The following is a 14,314-nucleotide window of genomic DNA, read 5'->3' on the forward strand; positions in this document are numbered from 1 at the left end:
CCTCTCTCTCCTCTCTCTCCCCCTCTCTCTCCTCTCTCTCCCCCTCTCTCTCTCTCTCCTCTCTCTCTCTCCTCATTTTCTCCTCTCTCTCCCCCCTCTCTCTCCTCTCTCTCCCCTCTCAGCAACATGGCCAGTGCCCTGGCCAATGCGATGTGTGAGCGCTGTAAGAGTGGCTTTGCCCCGGCTGAGAAGATCGTCAACAGCAACGGGGAGCTGTACCATGAGGGATGCTTCGTCTGTGCTCAGTGCTTCCAACAGTTCCCCGAAGGTCTCTTCTATGAGGTGACGTTCACTTACTGTACCCCTCTTACCATCAGACACGCTCTCCTCTCTCCCGCTCTACCAATTCAATTCAATGGGCTTTATTGGCATGGGAAACATATGTTTACATTGCCAAAGCAAACGGAATAGACAACAAACAAAAGGGAAATAAACAATACAAATATTAGTAAACATTTCACTCACAAAAGTTTTAAAATAATATAGTCATTTCAAATGTTATATTATTGTCTATGTACAGTGTTGTAGCAATGGGCAAGTACTTGAAGTATGAAAGGGGAGATAAATAAAAAGATAAATATAGGTTGTATTTACGATGTTGTTTGTGCTCCACTGGTTGCCCTTTTCTTATGGCAACGGGCCACACATCTTGTTGCTCTGACTGCGCACTGCAGTATTTCACCTAACAGATATGGGAGATTATCCATGTTGATTTGTTTTCCAATTCTTTCTTGGTCTGTGTGAGCTGTTGGAAATGTGTCTCTAATATGGTCATACATTTGGCAGGAGTTTAGGAAGTGTAGCTCAGTTTCCACCTCATTTTGTGGGCAGTGGGCACATAGCCGATCCTCTCGAGAGCCAGGTCTGCCTGTGGCAGCCTCTCTCAGTAGCACATGAGTCTGTACATAGTCAAGGATTTTTTAAATGTAGGGTCAGTCACAGTGGTCAGGTATGTACTCTCTGTTTAGGGCCAGATAACATTCCAATTTGCTCTGTTTTTGGTTGATTCTTTCCAGCATGCCAAATAGTTATCTTTTTGTTTTCTAACAAATTGGTTGGGTCTAAATGGGTTTCTGTCCTGGGGCTCTGTGGGGTCTGTTTGTGTTTGTGAACAGAGCCCCAGAACCAGCTGGCTGAGGGGACTCTTCTCTAGGTTAATCTCTCTGTAGGTGAGGGCTTTGTGGTGGTATGTGTGGGCATCCCTTCCTTTTAAGTGGATATGGAAATTAACAGCTCTTTTCTGGATTTTGATAATTAGTGGGTATAGTCCTAAATCTGCTCTGCATGCATTGTTTGGGGTTTTGCTTTGATTAGGGTTTGCAATTGGTGAATTCTTGGTTGGTGATTGAACCCTAGACCTCACCACCATAGAAGGCAAAGGGTTTGATAACTGATTTAAGTATTTTTAGCCAGACCCTAATTGGGATGTTGAGTTTTATGTTCCCTTTGATGGCATAGAAGGCCCTTCTTGCCTTGTCTCTTAGATCGTTCACAGCCTTGTGGAAGTTACCTGTGGTGTTGATGTTTAGGCCGACGTAGGTGTAGTTCTTTGTGTGCTCCAGGGCTGTCACGCTCTGACCTTAGAGAGCCTTTTAATGTCTCTATTTGGTTTGGTTAGGGTGTGATTTGGGGTGGGCATTCTAGGTTTAGTTTTCTATGACTTTGTGTTTTGGCCGGGTATGGTTCTCAATCAGGGACAGCTGTCTATCATTGTCTCTGATTGGGAACCATACTTAGGTAGCCCTTTTTCCTCCTTTCTGTGTGGGAAGTTGTCTTTGTTTGTTGGCACTATAGCCCTTCTCTCCTCTCTACCATCAGACCCTTCTCTCCTCTCTACCATCAGACCCTTCTCTCCTCTCTACCATCAGACCCTTCTCTCCTCTCTACCGTCAGACCCTTCTCTCCTCTCTACCATCAGACCCTTCTCTCCTCTCTACCGTCAGACCCTTCTCTCCTCTCTACCGTCAGACCCTTCTCTCCTCTCTACCATCAGACCCTTCTCTCCTCTCTACCGTCAGACCCTTCTCTCCTCTCTACCATCTACCATCAGACTCCTCTCTCCTCTCTACCGTCAGACCCTTCTCTCCTCTCTACCATCAGACCCTTCTCTCCTCTCTACCATCAGACCCTTCTCTTCTCTCTACCATCAGACCCTTCTCTCCTCTCTACCATCTACCATCAGACTCCTCTCTCCTCTCTACCATCAGACCCTTCTCTCCTCTCTACCGTCAGACCCTTCTCTCCTCTCTACCGTCAGACCCTTCTCTCCTCTCTACCGTCAGACCCTTCTCTCCTCTCTACCATCAGACCCTTCTCTCCTCTCTACCATCAGACCCTTCTCTCCTCTCTACCATCAGACCCTTCTCTCATCTCTACCATCAGACCCTTCTCTACTCTCTCCTCTCTACCGTCAGACCCTTCTCTCCTCTCTACCGTCAGACCCTTCTCTCCTCTACCGTCAGACCCTTCTCTCCTCTCTACCATCAGACCCTTCTCTCCTCTCTACCATCAGACCCTTCTCTCCTCTCTACCGTCAGACCCTTCTCTCCTCTCTACCGTCAGACCCTTCTCTACTCTCTACCGTCAGACCCTTCTCTCCTCTCTACCATCAGACCCTTCTCTCCTCTCTACCATCAGACCCTTCTCTCCTCTCTACCATCAGACCCTTCTCTCCTCTCTACCATCAGACCCTTCTCTCCTCTCTACCATCAGACCCTTCTCTACTCTCTCCTCTCTACCATCAGACCCTTCTCTCCTCTCTACTATCAGACTCCTCTCTCCTCTCTACCATCAGACCCTTCTCTCCTCTCTACCGTCAGACCCTTCTCTTCTCTCTACCATCAGACCCTTCTCTCCTCTCTACCATCAGACCCTTCTCTACTCTCTCCTCTCTACCATCAGACCCTTCTCTCCTCTCTACCATCAGACCCTTCTCTCCTCTACCATCAGACCCTTCTCTACTCTCTCCTCTCTACCATCAGACCCTTCTCTCCTCTCTACCATCAGACCCTTCTCTACTCTCTCCTCTCTACCGTCAGACCCTTCTCTCCTCTCTACCATCAGACCCTTCTCTACTCTCTCCTCTCTAGCATCAGCTCCTTCTCTACTCTCTCCTCTCTAGCATCAGCTCCTTCTCTCCTCTCTCCTCTCTAGCATCAGCTCCTTCTCTCCTCTCTCCTCTCTACCATCAGACCCTTCTCTACTCTCTCCTCTCTAGCATCAGCTCCTTCTCTACTCTCTCCTCTCTAGCATCAGCTCCTTCTCTCCTCTCTACCGTCAGACCCTTCTCTCCTCTCTACCATCAGACCCTTCTCTACTCTCTCCTCTCTAGCATCAGCTCCTTCTCTCCTCTCTACCATCAGACCCTTCTCTACTCTCTCCTCTCTACCATCAGACCCTTCTCTCCTCTCTACCATCAGACCCTTCTCTACTCTCTCCTCTCTACCGTCAGACCCTTCTCTCCTCTCTACCATCAGACCCTTCTCTCCTCTCTAGCATCAGCTCCTTCTCTCCTCTCTACCGTCAGACCCTTCTCTCCTCTCTACCATCAGACCCTTCTCTCCTCTCTACCATCAGCTCCTTCTCTCCTCTCTACCGTCAGACCCTTCTCTCCTCTCTACCATCAGACCCTTCTCTCCTCTCTACCATCAGACCCTTCTCTCCTCTACCGTCAGACCCTTCTCTCCTCTCTACCGTCAGACCCTTCTCTCCTCTCTACCATCAGACCCTTCTCTACTCTCTCCTCTCTACCGTCAGACTCTTCTCTCCTCTCTACCGTCAGACCCTTCTCTCCTCTCTACCGTCAGACCCTTCTCTCCTCTCTACCATCAGCTCCTTCTCTCCTCTACCGTCAGCTCCTTCTCTCCTCTCTACCATCAGCTCCTTCTCTCCTCTCTCCTCTCTACCATCAGACCCTTCTCTCCTCTACCATCAGACCCTTCTCTACTCTCTCCTCTCTACCATCAGACCCTTCTCTCCTCTCTACCATCAGACCCTTCTCTACTCTCTCCTCTCTACCGTCAGACCCTTCTCTCCTCTCTACCATCAGACCCTTCTCTACTCTCTCCTCTCTAGCATCAGCTCCTTCTCTCCTCTCTACCATCAGACCCTTCTCTACTCTCTCCTCTCTACCATCAGACCCTTCTCTCCTCTCTACCATCAGACCCTTCTCTACTCTCTCCTCTCTACCGTCAGACCCTTCTGTCCTCTCTACCATCAGACCCTTCTCTCCTCTCTAGCATCAGCTCCTTCTCTCCTCTCTACCGTCAGACCCTTCTCTCCTCTCTACCATCAGACCCTTCTCTCCTCTCTACCATCAGCTCCTTCTCTCCTCTCTACCGTCAGACCCTTCTCTCCTCTCTACCATCAGACCCTTCTCTCCTCTCTACCATCAGACCCTTCTCTCCTCTACCGTCAGACCCTTCTCTCCTCTCTACCGTCAGACCCTTCTCTCCTCTCTACCATCAGACCCTTCTCTCCTCTCTACCGTCAGACCCTTCTCTCCTCTCTACCATCAGACCCTTCTCTACACTCTCCTCTCTACCGTCAGACTCTTCTCTCCTCTCTACCGTCAGACCCTTCTCTCCTCTCTACCGTCAGACCCTTCTCTCCTCTCTACCATCAGCTCCTTCTCTCCTCTACCGTCAGCTCCTTCTCTCCTCTCTACCATCAGCTCCTTCTCTCCTCTCTCCCTCTCTACTATCAGACCATTCTCTCCTCTCTCCCTCTCTACTATCAGACCATTCTCTCCTCTCTCCCTCTCTACTATCAGACCATTCTCTCCTCTCTCCCTCTCTACTATCAGACCATTTTCTCCTCTCTCCCTCTCTACTATCAGACCATTCTCTCCTCTCTCCCTCTCTACTACCAGACCATTTTCTCCTCTCTCCCTCTCTACCATCAGCTTTCTTTTCAGCACCATGGAGTAAATCCTTACCACTGCTGCACCTGGCTATCAGAGGAGTCTTGTCTGACAACGACACAGTTCATTCAGCCTAATTTACTCTTTTAAAAAACAATAGCTGATTTGGCTGACTTGCTTAAACAAATGTGGTTTCTACTGACAGTTTCTACTAACAATACAAAATCCTGACATAATGTAAAGGTTATACATGACCCTCTCTCCTTCAGTGACATTGTTAGTTTCTAAGATCTCCACCCGTCTCTCCTTATCAATGCCTGCCACATGTAATCACTTCCCTGCACTCAACACATTCCAAGCATAGTTGCACCCAATATATACTTTCCTCCTATAACCCTTATCTTCTGGTGTCGACCCTCAACCTAAGCGCTCCATCAGTGGCGTGAATATGTAACATTTCATATTCTTAGAGAACCCAGCACTTTGTAAAGCTTTCAGTTAGTTAGTGTTAGCTAGCTACATAGTTGTCTTTGCTGTCTTCGTATCCAAGATAATTGTGTAGTTTAGAGCGTGTAGTCTTAGAGTGATTATCTTAATTTACCGAGGTTAGCTAGCCAGCTATTTGTCTTCCTTAACGTAGGAGACACTGCTAGCTAGCCAACAGCTAGCCAACGTCTACTGAATAGAACTTCCGCACTCAACAACCCGGTCGCATTCCGCTTCGCTCCACAGGTAGTATCACATTTTTCATTTCATTTCATTACAGCACAAACGGTTTGATTTGTTTGATCGTAGCTAGCTACATAGCTAGCTACATAGCCGTCTGTGTATCAAAGATAATTGTGTAGTCTAGAGCGATTTTCTAGGTTAGCTAGCCAGCTATTGTCGTTCTTTTAACGCAACGTAACGTAATCAACACTGCTAGCTAGCCAGCTAGCCCCCGAATAGCAGCACTGTAGAAACTACTACACTCAACGGAACGACTTGATTAGTGTAGTGTCAACAACGCAGCCACTGTCAGCTAGCCTACAAAGTCAACAACGCAGCCACTGCCAGCTAGCCTACTTCAGCAGTACTGTATCATTTTTAATAATTTTAGTCAATAAGATTCTTGCTACGTAAGCTTAACTTTCTGAACATTCGAGACGTGTAGTCCACTTGTCATTCCAATCTCCTTGCATTAGCGTAGCCTCTTCTGTAGCCTGTCAACTATGTGTCTGTCTATCCCTGTTCTCTCCTCTCTGCACAGACCATACAAACGCTCCACACCGCGTGGCCGCTGCCACCCTAATCTGGTGGTCCCAGCGCGCACGACCCACGTGGAGTTCCAGGTCTCCGGTAGCCTCTGGAACTGCCGATCTGCAGCCAACAAGGCAGAGTTCATCTCAGCCTATGCCTCCCTCCAGTCCCTCGACTTCTTGGCACTGACAGAAACATGGATCACCACAGATAACACTGCTACTCCTACTGCTCTCTCTTCGTCCGCCCACGTGTTCTCGCACACCCCGAGAGCTTCTGGTCAGCGGGGTGGTGGCATAGGGATCCTTATCTCTCCCATGTGGTCATTCTCTCTTTCTCCCCTTACCCATCTGTCTATCACCTCCTTTGAATTTCATGCTGTCACAGTTACCAGCCCTTTCAAGCTTAACATCCTTATCATTTATCGCCCTCCAGGTCCCCTCGGAGAGTTCATCAATGAGCTTGATGCCTTGATAAGCTCCTTTCCTGAGGACGGCTCACCTCTCACAGTTCTGGGCGACTTTAACCTCCCCACGTCTACCTTTGACTCATTCCTCTCTGCCTCCTTCTTTCCACTCCTCTCCTCTTTTGACCTCACCCTCTCACCTTCCCCCTACTCACAAGGCAGGCAATACGCTCGACCTCATCTTTACTAGATGCTGTTCTTCCACTAACCTCATTGCAACTCCCCTCCAAGTCTCCGACCACTACCTTGTATCCTTTTCCCTCTCGCTCTCATCCAACACTTCCCACACTGCCCCTACTCGGATGGTATCGCGCCGTCCCAACCTTCGCTCTCTCTCCCCCGCTACTCTCTCCTCTTCCATCCTATCATCTCTTCCCTCTGCTCAAACCTTCTCCAACCTATCTCCTGATTCTGCCTCCTCAACCCTCCTCTCCTCCCTTTCTGCATCCTTTGACTCTCTATGTCCCCTATCTTCCAGGCCGGCTCGGTCCTCCCCTCCCGCTCCGTGGCTTGACGACTCAATGCGAGCTCACAGAACAGGGCTCCGGAAGGCCGAGCGGAAATGGAGGAAAACTCGCCTCCCTGCGGACCTGGCATCCTTTCACTCCCTCCTCTCTACATTTTCCTCCTCTGTCTCTGCTGCTAAAACCACTTTCTACCACTCTAAATTCCAAGCATCTGCCTCTAACCCTAGGAAGCTCTTTGCCACATTCTCCTCCCTCCTGAATCCTCCTCCCCCTCCCCCCCCCCCTCCTCCTCCCTCTCTGCAGATGACTTCGTCAACCATTTTGAAAAGAAGATCGACAACATCCGATCCTCGTTTGCTAAGTCAAACAACACCGCTGGTTCTGCTCACACTGCCCTACCCTGTGCTCTGACCTCTTTCTCCCCTCTCTCTCCAGATGAAATCTCGCGTCTTGTGACGGCCGGCCGCCCAACAACCTGCCCGCTCGACCCTATCCCCTCCTCTCTTCTCCAGACCATTTCCGGAGACCTTCTCCCTTACCTCACCTCGCTCATCAACTTATCCCTGACCGCTGGCTACGTCCCTTCCGTCTTCAAGAGAGCGAGAGTTGCACCCCTTCTGAAAAAACCTACACTCGATCCCTCCGATGTCAACAACTACAGACCAGTATCCCTTCTTTCTTTTCTCTCCAAAACTCTTGAACGTGCCGTCCTTGGTCAGCTCTCCCGCTATCTCTCTCAGAATGACCTTCTTGATCCAAATCAGTCAGGTTTCAAGACTAGTCATTCAACTGAGACTGCTCTTCTCTGTATCACGGAGGCGCTCCGCACCGCTAAAGCTAACTCTCTCTCCTCTGCTCTCATCCTTCTAGACCTATCGGCTGCCTTCGATACTGTGAACCATCAGATCCTCCTCTCCACCCTCTCCGAGTTGGGCATCTCCGGCGCGGCCCACGCTTGGATTGCGTCCTACCTGACAGGTCGCTCCTACCAGGTGGCGTGGCGAGAATCTGTCTCCTCACCACGCGCTCTCACCACTGGTGTCCCCCAGGGCTCTGTTCTAGGCCCTCTCCTATTCTCGCTATACACCAAGTCACTTGGCTCTGTCATAACCTCACATGGTCTCTCCTATCATTGCTATGCAGACGACACACAATTAATCTTCTCCTTTCCCCCTTCTGATGACCGGGTGGCGAATCGCATCTCTGCATGTCTGGCAGACATATCAGTGTGGATGACGGATCACCACCTCAAGCTGAACTTCGGCAAGACGGAGCTGCTCTTCCTCCCGGGGAAGGACTGCCCGTTCCATGATCTCGCCATCACGGTTGACAACTCCATTGTGTCCTCCTCCCAGAGCGCTAAGAACCTTGGCGTGATCCTGGACAACAAACTGTCGTTCTCAACTAACATCAAGGCGGTGGCCCGTTCCTGTAGGTTCATGCTCTACAACATCCGCAGAGTACGACCCTGCCTCACACAGGAAGCGGCGCAGGTCCTAATCCAGGCACTTGTCATCTCCCGTCTGGATTACTGCAACTCGCTGTTGGCTGGGCTCCCTGCCTGTGCCATTAAACCCCTACAACTCATCCAGAACGCCGCAGCCCGTCTAGTGTTCAACCTTCCCAAGTTCTCTCACGTCACCCAGCTCCTCCGCTCTCTCCACTGGCTTCCAGTTGAAGCTCGCATCCGCTACAAGACCATGGTGCTTGCCTACGGAGCTGTGAGGGGAACGGCACCTCAGTACCTCCAGGCTCTGATCAGGCCCTACACCCAAATAAGGGCACTGTGTTCATCCACCTCTGGCCTGCTCGCCTCCCTACCACTGAGGAAGTACAGTTCCCGCTCAGCTCAGTCAAAACTGTTCGCTGCTCTGGCTCCCCAATGGTGGAACAAACTCCCTCACGACGCCAGGACAGCGGAGTCAATCACCACCTTCCGGAGACACCTGAAACCCCACCTCTTTAAGGAATACCTAGGATAGGATAAAGTAATCCTTCTCACCCCCCCCCCCCTTAAAATATTTAGATGCACTATTGTAAAGTGGTTGTTCCACTGGATGTCATAAGGTGAATGCACCAATTTGTAAGTCGCTCTGGATAAGAGCGTCTGCTAAATGACTTAAATGTAATGTAAAAAGTTAGCCACTGATTCCTTCCATACTCATTGTTGAATTTGACATTTCCAACTTGTAGAATGTTTATGTCCGATACGTTTTATTTCAAATTTTTCTTCGTATGACAAGGTTTGAAAACTGTTTGCCAGTAGATTGTCAACTTGATTCATGACGATGACTGTTTGCTAGCTAAGATTTTGAAAGTATGATCTTGACATTATCAAAGCAACGGTAGATATAAACATTGATTTTGCATAATTTTATCTGTGGCCAATGACATTGAGCCTTCTTGGATGGGCACTTCTAATGTAACTCTATGGCAGCACTCAAGGGGCTTGAATTGTTTTGCTTTCCCCGTAGATTTTGCGGGGACGTAGTGACACTGAGACAATCACGGTGCAACTAGAGAACATGACCAACCCCTGTGCTCCGTATTGTCCGCTGGCTGCCCCACCACCACAGAAAGCACTGAGCTGGCCTGAAACACCTGCATTTTGGAGCTGCCTTAAACAAAAAAGAGACCATGTTTGTACGCGGATTTATTACCCCAATGATTGGTCGCCACTGGCCCGGGTAGCCCACGAGCGGTCTATCAATCACCCGTGAGTGAATGCACTTTTCAGATCAGAGCGTGTGCATTTTTGTTTATATTCATTGCAAGTTAGCGCGTTATTAGCCCAGTTATAGATGAGTATAGGTCAGCAATGGGGAGTTACTGCTTCCTACAAGAGCACAAAACGTGCAGGCTACATTTCAAGCTGTCTTTGAAAAGCCAGTCTGGTGAAAAGCTTGTCTTAATTAAAGGGGCAGTGTTGTATTTTGAGACAGATTTGAATATGCAAATAAGCCAATGGGCAGTGGGGTAGCCTATATTGTCTAATTCTCTGTATGGTAATAATAATACATAGTATTTTGTAAAGTGGTTTCTTGCATCATACAACACAATGCAAAGCAATTTACAGTCACCTATTTGGCCCATGGTGTTACAGTAAAAAATCATTCATTAATGCCAAGCCTTTCTTCATGTAAAAACATTTTAAAAAGTCTCATGCAATGTCGGCCTGCGTTCAACACCACATATAGGTTATTGTAGGCTATATCATATAAATCAAAAGATATTTCCATTTGCTCCACTGGTTTTGTTGGTAGGCCTACATTATGCTTAAATAACTGTACAGGGTACAGCCTCAGTGTTCACTGTAAACGTGTGCCAGCAGTTGCACAACATTCTCACAACGATCAGGTTTCTGCTCAGTGCCCCAACAAATTAGAAGGAACATTACTTAGACTGTGTTTACACAGGCAGCCCAATTCTGATCTTTTTTATTTACTAATTGGTCTTCAGATCAGCTCTTTTGCCCATAATTGTGCAAAGAATCGGAATTGACTGCCTGTGTAAATACAGCTTTATTATCCCTGTCACTCTCACCCATCGCATTCTATACAACTGTGTCTAGCCTGAAGTAAACCCAAGCCCTTTATTGTGTTAGCCTCCTGGAATCTATAGCGGTGGAACTGCCACGTCTGTTTGAGATATAACAACAAACTCGTTTCCCCCTCGGACATCATTGCACATGTGATAGAACAGCAGACTATGGTCCTCTCCTCCTTTCATAAACAAAAACAATAACAAGTGCACCTAGGGCGACCAGTGGCACTATTTCACCAAATGCAGATTCCAGCTTTAAATGAGATGTATTACAAAGTTTGCTTACATGGCCCTCATGCTGAAAACAACAAAATATGATATCATATATATTTGGTACAGGTTGTAATATAAGAAGATAAGGGTGGAGACACCTTCACCTCCTGTCACAAATTTGATATTGGGTAAAGTGTATTAACTGGATCGACTCCCAACCTCACAGCACTCAGCCAAATGCATTACTGGCCCATTAGAAGCTTCCCGCTGGGCAAAAACTGGTTGAATCAATGTTGTATCCACGTGATTTCAACAGCAACAAAAACATTTGATGTTGTTGAATCAACGTGGGTAAATGATTGGATCTGCAAGAAGTCGTCAATGTATAATTTTTCACTCAACTTTGAATCTAAATACAATGACGTGGGGACATTCGTTATTGATTTCAGATTGAATTCAAGTTAGATGACAACTCAACCAAATGTAAATCAAAACTAGATGTAGAAATGATGTCGGTACCCGGTGGGTTGTCTCTGAGTTATCCCACTCTCTCGTTGTGTCTCTGTCTGACTGGCTTTTTAGGGGCAGCAGAACAGGCAGGAGGACAGACACATCTCCAGCTGACCCTAGGGATCCCAGAGCTGTTCCCCGAAAGGGAGATCATATCCACAGACAGACCTGTAGACGTACAGGTCTATCTATGGCTATGGTATGTTCTAATCATCGAGTGATTCTGATGCTTGTTCTCTTCTTCTGCAGTTTGAGGGCAGGAAGTACTGCGAGCATGACTTCCAGATGCTGTTTGCTCCCTGCTGCCACCAGTGTGGTGAGTACAGGAACTGCACCTACACAGTAGAATTATTAACACTGGTGGTGTTGTCTGAAGCTTAAGGTCATATTTGGTCTCCTTTAACCCTGCTTCCCTCACCTTGAGCCCTAGACACAACTGGGTAGACCTCTATCGCCAATTGCTTTCTTGTGCCAAGAGTTCTTTCTTTCGTTATTTCTCTCTATATTGCCAGTGTGTTGTCCCTTATCTCCTCCTCCTCCTCCTCCCCCAGGGGAGTTTATCATTGGTCGTGTGATCAAGGCGATGAACAACAGCTGGCACCCTGACTGTTTCTGCTGTGACCTCTGCCAGGCCGTGCTTGCTGACGTGGGCTTCGTCAAAAACGCCGGCAGGTAAGTGCAGAAACATGGACTAGATCACTGATCAGCCATTACTGATGTAGCATCATGGCATAGGGGACAGCATCTTTTCCACTGCATAGCTTTTATAAAGCAAGGAGAAATCCCACACACTGATAACTCCTTCCTGTAGTTTTAACGTGACAACAGTATTTCAGCCTCTGGGTCAGGCTGAGCTCTCTCTACCAACATGTATATCACTCTCTATCTCTCTCCCTCAGACACCTGTGGTGGAGCCCATGTCATAACATCTCTGGGAACATCTCCGGGATCCCTAGGGTCAGCTGGAGATGTGTCTGGCCTCCTGTCTGTTCTGCTGCCCCTAAAAAGCCAGTCAGACAGAACTCTTTACCAACATGTATATCACTCTCTTTCTCTCTCCCTCAGACACCTGTGTCGCCCGTGTCATAACCGTGAGAAGGCCCGTGGTCTGGGGAAGTACATCTGTCAGAAGTGCCACGCCATCATCGAGGAGCAGCCGCTGCTGTTCAAGAACGACCCCTACCATCCGGACCACTTCAACTGCAACAACTGCGGGTACTCATGCAAGCGATCTAGAAACAACTCCACAAACCCTATATACAAGTACTACTCAACCAAAACACAATATTTATACAACCTACATTCAACCTAAATGCAAACACTGCTAAATCACCACACAAACTTCACACACCATCTACATAAACCTAGTGGTATGAATACAACCACTGCCAAATCTTTACTCAACTTCTACACAACCTGTATGCAACCTATACATGTACTGTAGCCTACAGTCCAGGTGGGCCTTCGCTTCAGTAAACAAAGGAAAGGAGGGGTGCTCAACAACAATGACATAAATCATGAGAATGGCTTACGAAGAAAAACTTCCAAAAATACTCATTTGTGGTAGAAAGGAGTTGAAGCACTCAACAAAAAAAGCAGAGATTGATGTGTTTTTGCTCACCTTAGTCCATTGATGAGGATGGAACACCTGACTGACATTTCTACGTCAAGCTGACGTCTTCCTCTGAGTGACCTGACCATTGCACTTAGCTCCAATTTATAGCCTAGTTGCCCGTTGAGACACAACAAGGTAAGAAAATGATAATGATGAGATGTTTCAAGGTAAATGGCAAATTATAACACAAAATAATACTAATAATAGTATTATTATTATAAGACCACAGGGCCAGACGGATTACCAGGACTTGTACTGTGAGCATGTGCTGACCAACTGGCAAGTGTCAACCTCTCCCTGTCCGAGTCTCTAATACCACAACAAAGGTACATTGAAATGTACATTAATATCCAATGTAACACTGTGTTTGCCTTGCAACATTGCCTTGCAGATGCAGCACGGTGCTTTCTGTGTGGTGCATATGGTGGATTTATCCAATGCATCAGATTGTATGCTAGACTTGACAGAATTGTACCAAAAGGTGAATGTTGAACTTTTGTTGCACATATATCCAGTAACAATTTTGTATTAATGAAACAAGTTTGACGACAGAATGTATTACGCTGCATTGATGCAATGATGCTGTCGGGCTGATCGAGGCTTTATGTTCTGCGATGAGGAGTTTAAATTCTTGTTTAGTTTGACCAACTTATTAAGCAGCACCGCAGATGCATTTCAGCAGGTACAGTTGAAGTCGGGAGTTTACATACATTTAGGTTGGAGTCATTAAAACTCGTTTTTCAACCACTCCACAAATGTCTTGTTAACAAACTATAGTTTGGCAAGTCGGCTAGGACATCTACTTTGTGCATGACACAAGTCATTTTTCCAACAATTGTTTACAGACAGATTATTTCACTTATAATTCACTGTATCACAATTCCAGTGGGTCAGAAGTTTACATACAATCAGTTGACTGTGCCTTTAAACAGCTTGGAAAATTCCAGAAAATTATGTCATGGCTTTAGAAGCTTCTGATAGGCTAATTGACATCACTTGAGTCAATTGGAGGTGTACCTGTGGATGTATTTCAAGGCCTACCATCAAACCCAGTGCCTCTTTGCTTGACATCATGGGGAAATCAAAAGAAATCTGCCAAGACCTCAGAAAAAAAATTGTAGACCTCCACAAGTCTGGTTCATCCTTGGGAGCAATTTCCAAACGCCTGAAGGTACCACATTCATCTGTACAAACAATAGTATGCAGGTACAAACACCATGGGACCACGCAGTCGTCATACCCCTCAGGAAGGAGACACGGTCTGTCTCCTAGAGATGAATGTACTTTGGTGCAAAAAGTGTAAATCAATCCCAGAACAGCAGCAAATGACCATGTGAAGTTGCTGGAGGAAACCGGTACAAAGTTATTTATATCCACAGTAAAATTAGTCCTATATCGAC

General features: G+C 47.3%; 1 protein-coding gene across 5 annotated transcripts in view; it reads left to right on the forward strand.

Moving 5' to 3' along the window:
- The window catches only part of LOC124046340 (LIM and senescent cell antigen-like-containing domain protein 1), a 98,783-nt gene that overhangs the window by 70,721 nt on the left and 13,748 nt on the right, over positions 1-14,314 (forward strand). For all 5 annotated transcript variants that reach the window (XM_046366643.1, XM_046366654.1, XM_046366635.1 and 2 more), the window contains exons 2-5: positions 123-282; positions 11,549-11,615; positions 11,851-11,971; positions 12,365-12,514. In XM_046366643.1, the coding sequence (XP_046222599.1) occupies positions 123-282; positions 11,549-11,615; positions 11,851-11,971; positions 12,365-12,514 (498 nt within the window). The remainder of the gene's footprint in view (positions 1-122; positions 283-11,548; positions 11,616-11,850; positions 11,972-12,364; positions 12,515-14,314) is intronic.

This window comes from Oncorhynchus gorbuscha, linkage group LG01, assembly GCF_021184085.1.
Source record: "Oncorhynchus gorbuscha isolate QuinsamMale2020 ecotype Even-year linkage group LG01, OgorEven_v1.0, whole genome shotgun sequence".
Lineage (NCBI taxonomy): Eukaryota > Metazoa > Chordata > Actinopteri > Salmoniformes > Salmonidae > Oncorhynchus > Oncorhynchus gorbuscha.